A 17,953-nucleotide genomic window follows, 5' to 3' on the forward strand; every position below is an offset into this window, starting at 1 on the left:
TTTAAAAATCCACTCATTTTTATTAAAAAAATCAACATTTCATTTGTTACAACAGCTTATAGTAGTTATCGAATGAGCTGTACATGTCCATTTTATACAATGTATTACATGTAAAGCGATCAATGTACAAAAAGTAGAGTTAGCGGAATTTAATGAATTATGACGAACCAAATGTTGGTCATCTTTGAATATATCCTTGCAAAGCACCATGGTTTCAAAAATGAGACAATGAATGACACAAAAGAAAAGGGGAAAAAAAAGAAAGAAAATGTATAATTTGACAACAGGCTCCACTGTCTCTCTCTCCCCCTTTTCAAATGTCCACTACCATCCTCTGTCCAGGAGCCAAAGTGCTTAATGTTCTACTCATCGATGGCAACTTGCTTTTCAGCCATCATTTCATCATCTCAGTCACATAATGTCATGAGCATCCAATCCCCACCTTTTCCTCAAACAGTTAAACATGTGGCCTTGATAGCCTTTTCAATCAAAGACCCAAGAACATGGAGAAAACAAAAAGTTGCTTCAATGGAAATTAAGCCTTTAAAGTGAGGTGAAATGGCAGTGCCTGGTCACACTAGTGTTTCATACCTTTGGTAGCTTCTCAACTATGCTTTTTAAAACCACACATTGCTACAGAAATACAAGAAAGCTACAATGGCAGTAAATTACACATCCTTTCTTTAAAGAAGACCCCCCCCCATACATGTACTAACACTTGCATACATTCACACAGTGTTTTCAGGTAAGCATGCTATCGTACCAGTAACCAAGCTGAGGTGCTGTAAAGTGCAGTAGGAAAATGAGATGACACTGGTTTGACCTGATGGCTGACCACATGACCAACAGCAGATGGGTGACCGCCCTGACGCTCTTTCAGAAGGGAGAGACTTTATAAAACAAATAAAATTAATAAATAAAAACAGGGAGAGGGGTATCATGGCCAGGCCTGATGTGCGTCTAAATGTACCACATGCTGCTGTTTATGTTCTGGGGTCGTCACAGTGAATGCAGTGAAGGCTAAAGAAAGGGAAGGCAGCAATGTGATTGAGAATGTACTGATCTCTTTGCAAGATGATGTATGTGCACAGCTAAAACCCATGTTGATTAGAAACCAAATCAGATGGACAGAAATGGGACACAGTCTCGATGTCACTCAATCCATAAAATGTTGGCAAATCTAGTTTAACCTGTAAACTCTAAGGATCCATCAGCAGGTCTGGACTGCAATTCCTTAGTTGAATAACTACAGAAATCACATAGTTTTCACAGGTGTTCCTAAATATGCTTAAAAGATTCATACCTGAATAATAAGCTTAGGGTTCAGTCCCCAATTAAGATCAAACCCTGACAGTTAGACACACCACCTAAACACTTCAGCATTAAAGGGGAATTCCAGCACTTTTACAGTTTTTGTTTTATATTGAAATTGTTAAAACATAATTGTGCATATTGCCTAAAACAGCTGTATAACAATAGCTTTACAAGTTTTGCCCGAAACATTTATTATTATTCTTTTTTTTTAATGTAATGGTGAAGAGAAGAGGTATATACTGAGTATTGTAAGGTAAAAAAACAAAAAGTCCTTACAACTATTTAAAAATGTAAGTAAAAACTGTTTCACCATTATTAACACAAACACAATTCCTCATACACTGAGAGCATTTTAGAATAGCATGCTATTGTATTATTATTATTTTAATTAAGGTGGAGAGCTACATGCTGGGTGTTGTAAGGCAAAGCTGACTTTTCTGGTTGGGGGAGGGGGTGTCAGCTTTTCAGCTGTTTAACCATCTTTCAAAGTCCATATGAAGACACAGGTAGGTACACTGGTGGACAGTAAATAAAAAGGTTACACAGATATTTCATTGCAACCCTTAGTTCCGCTCACCACCAATAAAGATATCTAACCAAAATTTTTCTCCAATTCACTTTTTCAACAAACCAATCAAAATATTTTTTTATATCTCAATAATGATATATAAACAACAAAAGACAACTTAAAAATTATGGATTTTCTTTAAAAACATCATGCAACATGGCATTAGACCACAGGCACAATCCAGCCCAAGGGTGAGGTGATTGTCCATACAACTGTGCCTGTAAATCTCTCTCATCTGCAGTCAAAACTGACCCACTGAGGTATCAAAAAGGGGTTAAAGAGCAGGGTTTAAGAAGGCCTGTATATTCACGCTGGTGCATGTCCCTTATCTTAAAAAGGGAAAGGGGTTGACAAAACACAAAGAGACACAAAAAACAAAACAAAACAAAAAACAAGTCAGACAATCACGATCACATGAACAACAATCTCTGATTATAAAACAAGACTCTAAATCTACAGGCCAGGCTTGTGTCAGAAGACGGCATGAATAGACTCCACAGAAAACCTTAAAATGATAATCCTTAAAAAGGACCCTAATCAGCCAAAAAGTTGAAATGTCCGGATCAAAGAGTAGTGTTGATCCAACACTAACATTCCGATCACAAACTATACTTGGCAATAACTGCAGATAAGTCAGAGACTGGAGGCCGCAAATTGATTTAAGCATCAGTGAGACCGGATTTCTGGACCACACTGTTTGAGATCAGAACAGCGCAGCTTTTTGTAAGAGAACAGGGACATTCATGGATTTACGTTCTTCAGCTTTTGTTCCTTATGGATTGTCACTGTACTTTCATGTCATAACGGTTTATACAAAAATAGAGCAAGGCATATATTGAGAGCTAATGGCATAATGGTAAAAGTACTGCAAGGATATCATGGAGGAATTTACAATGGTTTTCATACTTAATAGCTTATAAATACGGTATCTACACAATATGCGGTACAAAAATATTTTGACATTTGCGGGCACTAGAATTTCTTAAACAAAAAAAAACAAAAAAACAAAAGATGCAAAGTGATCTGAAAAGGGTTTGTTAGAAACTGGTAGGCACAATAAGCTTGTCCTTGATTGTGTTACTTTAAAAAATTTCTTGTAAGGGATGAAGAGCGCTGACTACAATCAAGAGATGGCAGGGCAAGAGAGAGACAAAAAGGGAGGGCAGGAGGGAGAGATGGAGAGAGAGATAATGAGAGACAGAGAGAGAAAGAAAAGAAAGAGAGGTGCTTCAGATTGTGTCCTTCTGCATGGACTTCTGTACTGTTGCAGTCAGGCATGTTGGGAGGAATTAAAAGAATTAAACCTTCAGGCGAAGAAGAAGAAAAGAAATTTGGTTGATTGCTCGACCATTAAAAAAAAAAAAAAAAAAAAAAACTCTACAGAAGACTGGTGTTAAATCACCCATGGCAAACAGGCTGGAGACTCTGGAGCTGCTGGAGCCAAAATTAAGTCACTGCTTCACTCTTACGCTGTGTGAACACTGGAGGTCCACCACTATCAGCAGCACTTTGTTTGACCACAGTCTGTTCTCTTCTTATTGCTACAGTTCTGATAGCTTTCTAGTCCAACCGGCTATTTCCAGTGCTGTGCCACACTGCCTTGCCACGAATGCAGACAGAAAAAAAAATAAGAACGAAAAACAGACGCACCGGTTTTTCCTCTTTTCGTCACAGACGAGAGCTCCAGGTGGGTGGGTGATTACAAGAGCTGTGGTTCAGCTTGAGACAAAATGGCTGCACAGCAGACAGAGCTGCCCAGTGTAGTACCAGTGAGAGCCACCATGGGGTGCCATTCTCTTTCTATCTCCATCCTGAGCTGTGGAGAAGAATGGCGATACTAGGGTTATTTGGCATCGGAAAGTTAACCACCCGCAGTCCTTTCCCACAAGTTCTTCAGCCTTGAGGAGAAGGTAGTTTGATTTTCGAACTCTTGGATTTAAGGCAACATGTCAATGTGTGTGAATTTAATAAAAATTTCATTAAAAAATGTACAAATTTATTTTAATAATACAAAGCTCTATGGCATTACCAATAAACGCTGTATAGAAAATATATAAATATGTTGTTTTTTTAAATGTACAAGGATGTCAGGTCTGCACACAAGTGTCTTTTTCCTTTCTATTATTTCTTGCTCTGCACAGAACAGCCTTCCAGTTCAAGCAGTCACTTTTTTTTTTTTTTTAAGTCATCATATGCACAATTGCTATTTACACCAACAGGGGTGATGAGTGGGGGTTTGCACATCGTTGACGAGCCTCATGATGAGTCTGTGCAGGGTGAAGGGGGTGGTGGGTACAGGTGGTGTGAGTAACTGCGCTCTGTATAAGGAGACGGAGGGCAGCTCTCGCAGTTCTCCTCGGCTGACAGGTACTGGCTGCGTGGAGTGGGGGGTGGAGGAAAGGGCTCGGAGTCATAGTTGAGGTCGCTGGTGTAGCCCTTGGCAGCAGTGCTGGAGGCTGGGGGGGGGCGGCGCCCCGGTGTGTAATCACTGTCACACACATCTGTGCTGCATGGTGTGGTTGGAGGGGCGAAATGCCGATAGCTATACGGCCTATAGCTGGGAAAGAAGAAAATGTTAATAGTATAGTAATGTTATAATAATATAATACTGTCATGACTTGGCACAAGCCTATTGATTGTGCTCACGTTGATTGTGCACATGATTGTGCTCACATCTTTGTCTTCTCTTCTCTGGGACAATGCCCAGAGTGAACCATTTTTGTGTTTAGCCCTTGTGCTAAGCACAGCTGTTTAAACATTTAATACTACTGACTAAAAATATACCAATTTATGTTTTTCTGGAAATGTCTCAACATTAGAACAGCTTGATTTAAATAATAATAATACAAAAAATTACAATATTGGTTTCATAAGCTTTCTTAGCAAAGGCTCTCTCTATGGTTAAACCTCAGACATCTTAGGAAAAATAAAATTCTTCACACACTAACCACAATCTGCAACCCTTTAGAACTTTTCCTATGCCGTTTCTATTATCTGGTGGTTAACTTGTCTCTCCTGTTTGTTTTAAGGGGCTGTTGTCCGCAGGACAGGAAGTTATTACTTATTTATTTTGAAGTCTGTTTTAAATAATGGTAGACACTTGTACACTGGATATCACAAACTTTGGATTAAGAGTCATACTGCTCCACCTGTATGAGCGATGTGTAGAGGGACTGTTGGACGAGTAGCCAAACTCCATTGTGTACTGAGAGCGCACTGTAGCCGGAGAAGGGGGAGGGTTCAGGATCTGGAGAGGGGAAAAGAACATTAATGAGAAAAGAACATTAAATCTTTCACACAGGCGCTTTAAGCATCCTTGTATTTCACATGGCAACATTTTAAAACTTTAATGTTTGTCAATTAAAAGCTACTTGGGAGTTCTGAAGGCTCTAAATTGGTTCACACTCTCCCAAGTCCAGTCTCCCTGAAACCCTGAGATGTCATAAAACAGTGTCTTAAAGATGACTGTGGTTTGTAAAGACATAACAACGGAATCAGCACTTGAAACAGCCATAAAAATAAGGCACAGATTGCTCAAAACACGAGGAACCCTTTAAGAAGTATGGGTAAGAGTACTAGATTGATGGCACGAGCAGCCACTAAAAATACAGGATGTGTTAGTATTACTTGATGTGAAGTTAGTTTAGTTTGGAGGGCTTATTTAAAAATGTGTTTTTGCTTACAGGAGGAAAGTAAGTGCCCTTGGTGCTGGACGAGCTGCTGGACGAAGCTCCCGTTACATGGGCACGATCGTAAGGAGGGCCACTGCTCCCGCCCATTATACTCAATGAGCCAATCACAGACTTCCCACGAGACATGCCTGCAAAAGAGCGGATGACATAATGTACAATGAGAATAACAACATAGCTTTTTTATATTTTATATTTTTACTACTACTACAAAAAAAGACATAATTCCCTTCCCCTTCATTCTTATTGTTAGCCATAATTCTATTTGTCCACCCGCAGTCATGGTCCAGTTAGTCTTACCTGGCAGAGAGCCTGACAGGGAACTTGGGTGCGGCACATAACCCAGTGGCACAGAGGATGGTCCGTGCACTACAAAGTCATTGGTCATGGTCTCACCGTCGTCCTTCATCTGTGGGCAAAGCACACGCTGGCACACAAAGTAGACGGCGCCCACCACAAACAAGGTCATCACAACACCAACAATGGAGCCGATGGTGTTGGTAGGCTGAGGCGAGGGTTCTTCAGTGGGGTCTAGAGAGGAGTAATAAAAAATAAATAAATAAATAAAACAAAATAAAAACAAAAAGCTTACAAATAGTAGTGCACTAAAATAGCACATTTATAAAGCTACCAGAAAAAGGAGCCTGACGAGTTTAGAAGCGCACTTACAGCAGCCAATTTCATCAGAGTTGTCCGTGCAGTCCATGTTGTGGTCGCACTTCTTATGTTTGCCGATGCACTGACCACTGTTACAGGCAAACTGGTCTGGAGGGCAATAAACTGGAGGGGATAGGAGACACACAATGCTGTTTAAAAGGCGACAAACACTCTTAGAGACAGAGTGTACTATGGAGAAACACTAAAATAGTATTTAGTAAGTAGCAATTATTAAAGATGTGATCGTGAATGGGTGAATTGGAGCTGGAAAAAAAAAAAAAAAAAAAAAAAAAACAGTCCATCCTTTTTCACAAAATCACAACGTCATGACATCAAGTTTCGGGATGATTTACCAGGCCTTTAGTGTCTTTGTGGGTCTTCTGCTTTCAGTTTAGTCTGATGTAAACCCCATGTATTTACTTTCATGTAGGCATCTCTTGATTGTAGACTTCAACAATGATATACTCACCTCCTTATAAGTGTTGACTTCACTAGATTATTTTTAGTAACGTAATAAATTGCTAATTTGGCCACTCCTAACATTTCTATCTCTGCAATAGGTTTTTCACCTAGCCATGACACTGAGGTTTACGATAAGCTGTACCTTCACACTTGTTCTCATCTGAGCGGTCCTGGCAGTTGATGTCTCCATTGCAGCGCAGTGATATGTCCACACACTGCTTGCTGTCGCACTGAAACTCCTCATCTGAGCACACAGGGCAGTCACGCTCATCGCTGTCGTCGTCGCATTCGGCAAACCCATCACAGCGCCATGCCTGGGGGATGCAGTCCACTTCTCCAGACGCGCATGAGAATTGCACTGGCGAACAAGTTGGTGGTTCTGGGGGGTGGGGGGGTGGGGGGTTAAAATGTAAGGCAGATAGCCATTTAGGGCTGCTGTTCACCTTTTAGTCGGCCTTTCACTACATTATTCTATGTTCTATATCCCTATGATAATCTAGGTTTACCGAGTTGTGCTCATACATACAGTAGAACACTAAAGGTGGCTATAATGCCGATTTTTGACAAGATGATTTAAAGATACCTCCACAAGAAAGCTCATCTTGTAACAGGACCAGGTGAACAGGGCAGGAGCAGCGTGTTGTACCATCTCCCTTCACAATGCAGATGTGAGAACAGCCTCCATTGTCAGAGGTACAGGGGTGTTTATCTGAAGGATAAAAGAAGAGATAGGTCAGGTTTACCTTTAGTCTCATGTGTTCTTGTTTCGAAAGATTAATAATGATAGGTTTGATTAATGATAGGTTTTCCAAACACAGGTCTGGATTTTACATATGAACTGGGGACCCAAACATATTAACAAAAACACAAAACAAACAAGTAACACTGTCCCAAGTTTAATTTAGGGTTAAACTTATCTTTTAATAGGGACTAATCACAGATTCTGCCTTTTTGACTAATGCTAGTTGTAAACTTTGCAGTTTGTCAGCATAATCTAAGCCAGTAGTTAAAATTAGCCAATCAGGTCACGCTATTTTGTTTACTGATAAGATTAAGCACTCTGCCTCAATAGGCAAAAAAACATTTTTCAGGGACTGCACTGTTTGTCAATGAGTATTTTCTTTTTCAAAACCACACAGTGAGCGGCATCATCTACTAAATCCTGAAAAAAGCCATCAAATGATTATACACAAAAAAGTAATCTCTCAGGGGTGGGGGGTTTCTGAACTCACTGTACTCCTCCATGTCAAGCTCATGAACGGCATGGATGTCTGTCAGAGACGCAATGCGCGCCTGGATCTTGGTGCGGCCCTCACGCGTGGTCTTGTCAATCCGCTCTATCATCTGTTGCTGTCGATCAATCCAGTAGAGGTGATCTCCAAACACAGTCAAGCCGACAGGCTGCAAGATGTTCGAGTCCTCGATCACAATCCGATTGGCCCCTGAAGAAAGAGGTGGGGCAAAAAGCAGCAGAGAGAAGGGATTAGTCAGGAGGGACGGAGGGAAGGGAAAGTAATTCACTGGTCTGGGGGGAGGTGTAGTGCATGCGGGAAGTTATGAGGGACAAAAAAAAAAAAATAAATAAAAATAAAAAAAAGGAAAGGGGATATATTTTTGGAATTTTAACTGATTAAAGCTTGAGTGAAAAGAAACTGATTAACAATGTTTTTGCAGCAGGAAGCATTTACATAATGCTCTAATGTGTTACAGCAGAGGGGAAACTATTTTTGCGTGATAGAATAATGACTAAAATATGTCTGAAATGGAGCCACACCATACAAAAGTGGAGGATAGCTTTCACACAAGGCATGTATTTCACGGAACCATGAATACATGCCATGAAGAAAGCAACTCCAGATCACACAAGCTGTATCTTCATTCAGTGTAGTAAAAATCATTTAAACTACTGACATTAATACCTACTGTAATTGTCAATTCAAAACAAAAATAGACAAATAAGAGACAAAGACAAATAAATGGCAAATAATTACGATAAAGTAATGTCTTGTTTGTTTCACACTTCACATCATGAAGCAGGCTACTAGAGTTAAAGTGCAGAGAAAAACAGGTGTATCAGATCTGGATTTCTTTTTGTAAAGAAGGGGAAAAAAGAAAGGGCATCTGATTTTTGCAGGTGTCTTTTACAAATGTGCTTAAACGTTTTTGTACACCTTGAACATTACTGAATGAGCAAAAACAGATGGACATTGGCATGCACTGACTACAGATGCATAACTATACACAACAAAACACACCCATGTCTGTTCAAGTTGCTTATACGACCCAAGGCTGTGCACAGATGCATCATGTAAAATGAGCAAAGGAGAATGTTTAGCACCACACTGTTGTGAATAGGAAGGAGAGCAGAAGCTGGGGACCTTGGGCCCCCCATGTCTATGATTGGTCTGAAGAATTTGTTGGAGTCTATCACTTAGAATGTCGCTTTCCCAGAGTCATAATTCATTTGCATACAGTTGAAAAAAAATCTTAAGCTTATTTTTCGCTTGTGGCTCTGTCGCAAACTAGCTGTTACCATTTGCGTTTTTACCTTAGGAAGTGACTGGTGGCTTGTCTAGAACTGGTCAGACATTGGATCTAATTCGACAGGATACATTCAGTACCCATGTACCCAATAGCGACTTGAGTTTTATTGCTTATTAAAAGAAATCCACTGTCCCTAAATCACACTGACAGCCACAGAGTCAAACCAGAGCCAATTAGAATCTCCATTACAGCTATGGAGTGGGACATTTAGAATTAGTTAGACAGTGGCAGTTGTCCCATGAGTCAGAGAAAGTTGTCATTCATCAGTTGCAGTTGTACTTGTACACTTCAGCCAAAATTGGACTGTATGTAATGTGGTTGTTACAAATGACTTTGCCACTCCAGGTCTAAGGTCAGAATGCTTTGTTCCAGTGTCCAACTGTAAACATGACTACTCAAAGTTAACAGATTGAGACCAAGCTCTGGATGGCATTTGGGATGGTGAATCACCTCCTCCAGGAGATCCAGCTCCTATCACTGCTCCAGCTGGTACTATGTGCATGTGGAGGGCATGGAGGTGTGCTGGGAATGTGCCAAGAGCGAGGCAGTGGGCCAAGCGCCCTTTATCAAAGGAATTTTGCTTGTCGCAGGGGGGTATTTATTTAAAAAGTATAAAAAAAAAAGAAAAGATTAGACAGTGTTATGAGGATTATTTTGACCTTTTTTCCAGAACTCTAAAACATGCTACTGCTTAAGAAAACGATTTTTTACAATAATTATCTTTAAAATTAACTAAATAAATTTTTTTTTAAAAAGTTAATAAATTAACTAATTAAATTAAATAACTTAAAATTAACTTACAACCCAAGTCATTTAAAATGAAAGACAAGATTAAGCATTAAACATTAACATTTCAACAGACATCAGCTAAAGTCTCTTTTTTTGCGCCGTCTACATGTACAGCTTCAAGCTAGAGGGGTAGAGCTGAGGGGACTGGGGCATGAGAGCAAATGCAAACATTCCCCTTCTCTGCATAACCTGCAAGATGTATGCGCTTGTAAAAGGGGGGAGGGGTGCGTGCCATAGCCAAGTTCAACACTTCTGACACGAAATAATAAACAAACAAACATGACTTCAGAAGCGTTGCTTGACCTTCTTTATAAGCATTCCTTTAAACAGGCATGTTTTACTCCCACTACAAGTATGCTTTTCCAGATGCACTCAGCAGGATTTCAAAAGACTTAATAATATGCTTAAAAGGTTTATTTCTAAAGGTTTCTTAAAGGTTAATTTAACTTAAAGTATTTTTTATTAAAAAAAAATAAAATAAAAGTTCAGGATCCCATCCAATATGAAATCAAACACACCATGGATCTTTGTTTGCAGCAGGTCAGTAGTCTAGCAAAACTAGACAGCTAGACTGCCTGGCTTTATAAATTTCTTTGTATCATGTTTATATATATATATATATATATATATATATATATATATATATATATATATATATATATATATATATTTGTGAGAATCTCATTTTTAGGCAGTAACCTTCCTGTTTTGCCTTACCAGACAGGTCACTGCTCTCTATGCGCCGTAGGTCCATGTCCACCCAGAAGAGCTTGCCCAGCTCATTGTCAATAGCCAGGGCAACAGGTTTGCCGAGGCCACTAAAGAACAGCACCTCTCGCTCAGTGCCATCCAGAGCCGCCCGTTCGATCTTAGGGGATCGCTCCTGAAGGTTGGTGAAGTACATATACCTGCAGATGACACAGCACAAAGGCAGTGTCAGCCCAAACGGTACAGTCAAAATGCACCCATGTCCTATGAAAACATGACAATGATATGTAGCCTAACTGCTGTCCAAGTAAAACAATTTAAAAAGAAACAAGAACCACTAGCTAACGATGCTTACTACAGCTATTTTTTTTTTAGACTTACTATTTTAACCACTCTAAAACATCTCAAGATTAGATGACAGGTTCTCCAGTGAATTTGACTCTTTCAGAGTCGTGACAGCCTTTAAGGCCATGCTATGGTTCTTTGTCGCAATAAAGATACGTTCTATCATCAAATAAAAAACCCTGCAATTTGGGTGCATGGATAACTTACAAGCAAAAGAGACCAATAAATGTATGACCTTCTATTACTAAATAAAGCCAAACTACCAGGTGATTAAAAGCATAACTCATGAAAATTCATCGAAAGCATGCCTGAAAAAGAAGCCAAATCCATTGTTCTGTAGAAAAAAAAAAAAAAAAAAAAAAATGGAGCACTTTTTTGGTGCATGGTGGATTGTGAGGTTCCTCAAAGCTCACCCTCTCTCTGGGTTGACCACAATTGCTCTGGGTTTGTCATGCTCTCCGCGAAGGACTACTCCTACACGCGTGCCATCAGTGCGGGTAACATTAATGACGTTGGTGACCTCACTGGTCCAGTAGATGAAACGGCTATAGATGTCAATACTCAGGTCGAACGGCTGCAGACCCAGGTTGTGGCCACCCACTGAATTAGACACAACAGTCATACTCTGCGGAAACAGAATGGCCAGTTTATGACTTTATGACTGAACGGAATACATGGTTAATTCATGATTTGAATTAACCTAATCAGACAAACACTGCTGCAAGAACCACTGCCCAGAACTGGATACCATATGACACTGTAATTAGGTGGTTCTCTCAGACAATTGCTTTAACAAGTAATTATAATAATGTCCGTCATAAAACTAGTGGTACAGAATGTCAAAACAAGACCAGGTGGTACTAGAATAAAAACTTAATTAATATGAAAGTAATGACACATGAGTAACGTGAAGTTGCAATACCAATGACAGCTTGTTTCTTACCTGATTGCCATTTTCCTGGGCGCGACGGATGACATTTTGCTTGGAGTCAATCCAGTAGAGCTGCTTGTCAAGTGGGTCATAGTCGATGGCACGAACATTGCGCAGGCTGTGAATTGGCAATATAATGTCAGGACTCTGTTGCTCATCCATCACCATGCGGTTAATGGCTGTCTTCTGGCTAAACAGCAGAAAGGAGGTGGGTGCTGAGGGAGGAAGAAAGACAAACAATTGGGCAGTTCGTAATAGCATGCATTTATAGGTATATGACAGTATTTATAGGTAGATGACAGTAACACTGCTCAACTTTAATTGCACAGAAACCTTTCAAATTTCAGAAAGCAGCACAAGCTGTAAATGGAGACTTTCCTATGAATTTATAGTACATTAATACTACAATGGTAAGCCCATTTGACCCCTTTGAACTGGGTTTAAAAGTCATTACTGTGCTCACCTACTGACCTCTGCACAAGCAAAGTATAAATGGGAGCAAAGTGAGCAAGCCTGCACCATGGCTATTACAATAAAAATGCATGCACACAACTCCCAAACACTGCTGTACACACACATGCATCCCTTGGTGAGCCTCCTTTTGGAGAGCCTTTGCTTGATTCTGAAGTGTTTTTACAATGTCAGATACAGAGAGGGAGAAGAGGATGGCTTAAACCAGGCTTTGGTTTCCCGATGGCTTGCCAAGTTGGCACCAGCTCGGCCAACCGCTAGAGCTTTAAAAAGAAAATAGCCTGCAGAGAAGCAGGCAGGCAGGGAATGGATTCTTTTCTTCTCCAGGAAAAAGGCCTGGAGCTCAGTGCTACCCTTTCGAGGGCCTCTCTCAGCTCCAGAGCAGCACACTCCCCCTTACTTCACCAGTACAGACCTAAGAGCCTAACATAAGCTAAGCCTAAGCTGTACAGGACAGACTAAGAGCAAAGGAGAGGACTTCTGTTGCCTGCAATTTGCTAGGTTACCGTTCCTTTGCAAGCAGTTATATGAATAACTGAACAACTGCCAACTCATTCTTGCACACCTGGCTAAAATAAATCCTTTGTGAAACTTCAACCACTGGAGGGCATACAATGAACTCCACATCTCCTCCCAGTTTAAGTGTGTTGTGTTTAAGGCAGCAGTTCTCAATCCAGTCCCTAGTCCCCGCCCTACCACGGATAGTGGCCATTTCCGTCTGAACCCAAATCTAAACACATAGATACACAGCAAAAAACAGACTGTTTTGGAGGCCAGATTGAGAACCAAGAGTGTAAGGTGTACACAAGCGATTATAAATCTCACCACTACAGGTCTTGTTGTCATTATTGAGGGAATAGTGTGCCGGACAGCCACACACATAGCTGCTAACAGGCACAGCAAGGCAGAGGTGGGAACAGTGGCCATTGGTGGACGCACAGGCATTCCAGCCGCCTTGCCGTGATGAGTGAAACACCAGGATGTCCATCACATAATCTAAATGGCCCTGTATAAGTGTGCGGTTTTGACCACTGGTCTTGTTGGCTCGTTCAATGCTGCGCTGGCTCCAGTCAGTCCAGTAGATGTAGTCCTGGTACTGCGTGAGGCCGAATGGGTGAGGCAGGTCATCAGCAATCACTTCACGCTCAAGACCTTTAGAAGGAAGAGGTGGGTTAGGATAGTGAGGCAAAAGAAATAGATTAAGGGGGAGTACCCCTCCCAAAACACACACAAAAGAGTGACTGACAATGTAAAATAGCAGTCTAGCAGTCACAGCATAATTAAAACTTTTACTGTGATCATGAAGCCATTATCAAAGTCATTCAGCATCACTGAAGGATTAGGGTATAGGCAGAATGAGAAGAATTCAGTTTCTGGCCTTTTTACTTCCCTTTTAAGTCCCTTAAGTTCCCAGCAACCCATCCGCTATTACCCAGCAGCACTGCAGACCCAACTGGATAATTGAGAACATACTGACTTTATGTAAGCTAATCCCTAAATGAAGCTCATATGAACATTAGCGCATAGAAAAGGGAAGCTACACAAAAAGAACCAGTGGAAATGACTCCACTTTAAGAAAAAGAACCAGTGGAAACGACTCCACTTTATATTATGAAATACAATACAATTATGAATACAATACAATTATAGATGAAGTTAATCACTTTTAAAAGAATGGCAAAAATCAACGCAACATCAGATTTTTTTTGTGTGGATGAACTGATTTCTGCTTTACAGCTTTACAGAACATAATTAAGAATGGCAACAATAGAACTATTTAAAATACATGAGTGAAGTACAGTTCCATTAAAAAGTGCACTTGTTTTCTGCTAAAAACATTTGATAACAGTCAAAAAATAAAATCAGATGAACTGAAAGGATCTGCATTTACCAAGCATATTGGATGATTCAATGAGCGTGGTGTCCAGGTCAGTCCAGTAGAGCCGTCTTTCGGCATAATCAATGGTGAGTCCATTGGCGCGCCCCACGTTGGGCACCAAAGTAATGCGGCCTGTGCCATCCATAGCTGCTCGATCAATCTTGGGTCTCCCTCCCCATTCAGTCCAGTACATAAAACTGCAGAAAATGAGGAAAAAAAAAAATCACAAAGTTTGTAGTGTTTTTCGCTCTGGATCTCACTGTACATCTTACTATACATCTTCCTCCCAAATGGAGTGGAGGAACAACTCAGTTTCTCTCTCTCTCAAAAAAAAAATGAAAAAAAAGAGGAACTATGTAAAAATAGTGCCCAAGGTTGCAATTAAATGAGTTAAATTCAGTGATCCTTCAGACGCTCTGAGAAATTTGAGAAATGTAAGAAATTTAAGAAATTAAGCTTTCTTTTTCTCCTACCCTTCAGCAGGGTCCAAAGCCAGTGCACGTGGGCTGTCCAGGTCCTTCCATACCAGAACTTGCCGGTGTTGGCCATCCAGCTTTGCCACCTCTATGCGGTTGGTACCCGTGTCAGCCCAATACAGGTTCTTGCCAAGCCAATCCACTGCCATGCCTTCGGGGTAATCCAGTCCAAACTCCACCACATGCTCCAGTGCGCTGCCATTCATGAAAGCCCGGCTGATGGTCTGTTGGGAAGTGGGGCACAAGGGAACACAAACCACGACTCATTAATAATAAGCAACAAGAGCAAAGAAAATTCTTCCCTTTTTAGGCATGACTGCTTTGATTTTAGTTTATTATACAGCTGCTTGTTGACTCATCTTCACTGCCTTTCAATTCAGTTTACAAGCAGCTCTAACATCAGACACTCTGGTACGGGTGTACAATGACCAAGGCATAAAGGAAAGGAAAACTAAAATAGGGGGGGGGCTGCCACATTCAAGATGTAGGTTTAGTCTTGTGTATTGGAGGGCCCCAGACACCTTGTTAGAGGAATGAAAACAAATCCTTGACAAAAGGAACCATGATAGCTGCAGCTGCTGGGAGACCCCAAGCAAGGTCACAGGCAAGCATGCCTGCATGTATGTATGCACACATACACACAGTACTCACACTTAAAATATACTTAACTGTTTTTGTTTTTCCACACTAATCCCCAAATCAATAGGCAGTGCATGCCATTGTTTAACAGTTGTGTGAGAAAAAGCAGATTGTGTTCTGCAGTTTTTCCAGAGTGCACTACATGACACAAAGAAGCATGGTGGCGGGGGGAGCTCAGAAACCTCAGGCATATGGGAGGACAGATAGAAATATGGGAGTGTGAAAATGCAATACAGTGAAGTAGTAGTTGGGGTTGGGAGGGGGCATCAATTATTTCCAAACTAGCATCTCAGAGGACCCCATTATTGAACCATGCTGTGGGCAGAGAGTCAGCCTGTCAAGAAGAACAAGCTTCTGAGTGTGTGTGTGTGTGTGGTGTGTACACAAGTGTTTTCACTCTGTCTTCTCGTTCTCACCTTCAGTGTGATGTCAGTCCAGTAAATGCGATTGTCAGTGACATCGAAGTCCAGGGCTGAGGCTTCCTTGACGCCAGTCAATGGGATGGCCACGTTGTTGTTGTTGGTTTCCAAGGAGATACGCCTGATGTCAGTGTGCCGGGAAAAGAGCAGGAAGGCCTCAGGCACAATGCAGGTGCTCATGTCAGCAATGAGCTCTAGGCCAATGGGGCATGCACACGCCACACCCTGTGGTTTGTACAGGCACAGGTGACTGCAGCCTCCATTATTTTCAGCACATGGGTTTGTACCTAAGAGGCAGAGAGAAGGTGGCGAAGGTAGGGTGAGTGTGGGGGGGCAGGGGAATGTACCTCAGTTTTGTAATCCTCTTGATAACAAAGGAACAAACAACAACAACAACAAAAGTGAGGATGCAGGCTCCAACCACCAGCTGAGGTAAAGTGCTCAATTATTAATAGACAGACAGCTCCCAGTTTCCCCAAGCAGCTTCTTGACTGCACTGCCCACAGATGCAGCTTTGTGATTACTGCAACCCATTGCCAACTCTCACAGTTGGAATTACACATTCCTGTTTGCTCAAATGTGTTCGTAAAGAAAGTTTAACATTTTTAAAAAGCAGTTCATTTAGTTAAAACTGCAAAATAAGCTTCACAAGAATGTATTTGCAACCTCCAACAGTTCTATAACAGTGACATCCACAGAGTGAATGCAGTTTACTGATTTGTGAATGCAAAGCACTAATTTAGCAAAGAAAAGTAGGCAACCGTGGCTGCATGTTCCTACACCAGTACACAAGCACTCTTGTATTCAATAGTATAGGTCCTCTGCGAAATACAAGATACAATACAATTTTCAAAAACCCTCTGAAAGTCAACGAGTCAAATAATCAGTCTGAGACCACTTAGTCAACAGAGATTCTTTGTCACACAGTTGAGTTGAGTTTTTTTTAATGCAAAACAGACAAAAGCTTACAAAAATGCACAAGGATTCCTACATTTTAAAGAAGAATTATGGGAATATAATTATAATATGGGAATATATATTAAACATATTTAAAACAAAAAATATATATTATTTTACAGTTACAATTTAAGAAAACATAAATACATGCAAGCTGATTGTCTAATATTCCACAAACCAATAAGACAGCCCAACATTTTATGTCGCTAATAAAAATAGTCTGCAATCTTTCATTATGCAGCGTTTCTTTTACAAACTTTTAAAAGCTATAGTTGACAAAGTTCTGAGTCAGGTACAGCCCTAGAAATATTTGTAGAATTGTGAACCAATAATTGAGTTAAAAAAGAAATCATGTCATGTATACACAAAACTATAATCATTATTTGTTTTCTACTGGCTCTATAACCCTATTGTCATGCAGCGATCAAATTCTTGCGTGAGCAACACAAACTGTGACTGAGTGGTTGTTCTTTTTAATCATGTTTCACAACAGCATGTAAAGAAAAGCTATTTTACATTTCTTCTGCCCATCAGGGCGATGCTAAATGTGGATACATCTGGGCTTTCCTACAATGAACCATAAGTGAATGCCAACAAAAGTCACTCACGTGACAGCATGTGGACCAAGCGTGGGATTATAGTCAGCTGGGTACACACTTTACATCCTCTTTTTCTTCTTGCCTGGAACCAAGTGACTGCAGCTCTTTCTGTGCTTTGGATTCTCAGACCTCCAGAGCTCTCTGTATGACCGACAGCCTTGTATTCGGTACAGTGGAGCATCATTGCCTTTTCTACTTGGTGCTTGATACACCAAGGTCACCGTAGCTGTCTGTGTATGCACACTGTTTGGGACCACTGACATCAGCTGGGTTCGCCGTACAGCATGTAGTATACCAGGGCTATGTTCCTGGCTCTCACAAATCACACTAAATTACTTAATTAACTTAAATTACCCCTCTTTGCTGCTAACTTGCTAAGCTAAGACTAGCACACACTTTTTGACCTCAGCTGCTATACAGGCTGTTGGTACACCAATTGCAACTGTATTTAGCACTCAACATTCAACACTGCATTATCACTTTTGCTTTTAGATGCCTCACAGCAA

At 40.7% G+C, this 17,953-nt stretch overlaps 1 protein-coding gene across 1 annotated transcript in view; it reads right to left on the reverse strand.

The window, feature by feature from the left end:
- The window catches only part of lrp6 (low density lipoprotein receptor-related protein 6), a 47,409-nt gene continuing 29,456 nt past the window's right edge, over window positions 1-17,953 (reverse strand). Inside the window, exons 9-23 of the mRNA XM_072672679.1 lie at window positions 15,889-16,178; window positions 14,831-15,057; window positions 14,370-14,554; window positions 13,304-13,630; window positions 12,020-12,222; window positions 11,490-11,701; window positions 10,741-10,931; window positions 7,923-8,132; window positions 7,274-7,399; window positions 6,833-7,069; window positions 6,241-6,351; window positions 5,872-6,102; window positions 5,566-5,702; window positions 5,032-5,129; window positions 1-4,439 (exon numbers count right to left, since the gene is read on the reverse strand). Coding sequence (XP_072528780.1) covers window positions 4,139-4,439; window positions 5,032-5,129; window positions 5,566-5,702; window positions 5,872-6,102; window positions 6,241-6,351; window positions 6,833-7,069; window positions 7,274-7,399; window positions 7,923-8,132; window positions 10,741-10,931; window positions 11,490-11,701; window positions 12,020-12,222; window positions 13,304-13,630; window positions 14,370-14,554; window positions 14,831-15,057; window positions 15,889-16,178 — 3,086 coding nt within the window. The 3' untranslated portion in view covers window positions 1-4,138. The remainder of the gene's footprint in view (window positions 4,440-5,031; window positions 5,130-5,565; window positions 5,703-5,871; window positions 6,103-6,240; window positions 6,352-6,832; window positions 7,070-7,273; window positions 7,400-7,922; window positions 8,133-10,740; window positions 10,932-11,489; window positions 11,702-12,019; window positions 12,223-13,303; window positions 13,631-14,369; window positions 14,555-14,830; window positions 15,058-15,888; window positions 16,179-17,953) is intronic.

This window comes from Salminus brasiliensis, chromosome 2 (assembly GCF_030463535.1).
Source record: "Salminus brasiliensis chromosome 2, fSalBra1.hap2, whole genome shotgun sequence".
Lineage (NCBI taxonomy): Eukaryota > Metazoa > Chordata > Actinopteri > Characiformes > Bryconidae > Salminus > Salminus brasiliensis.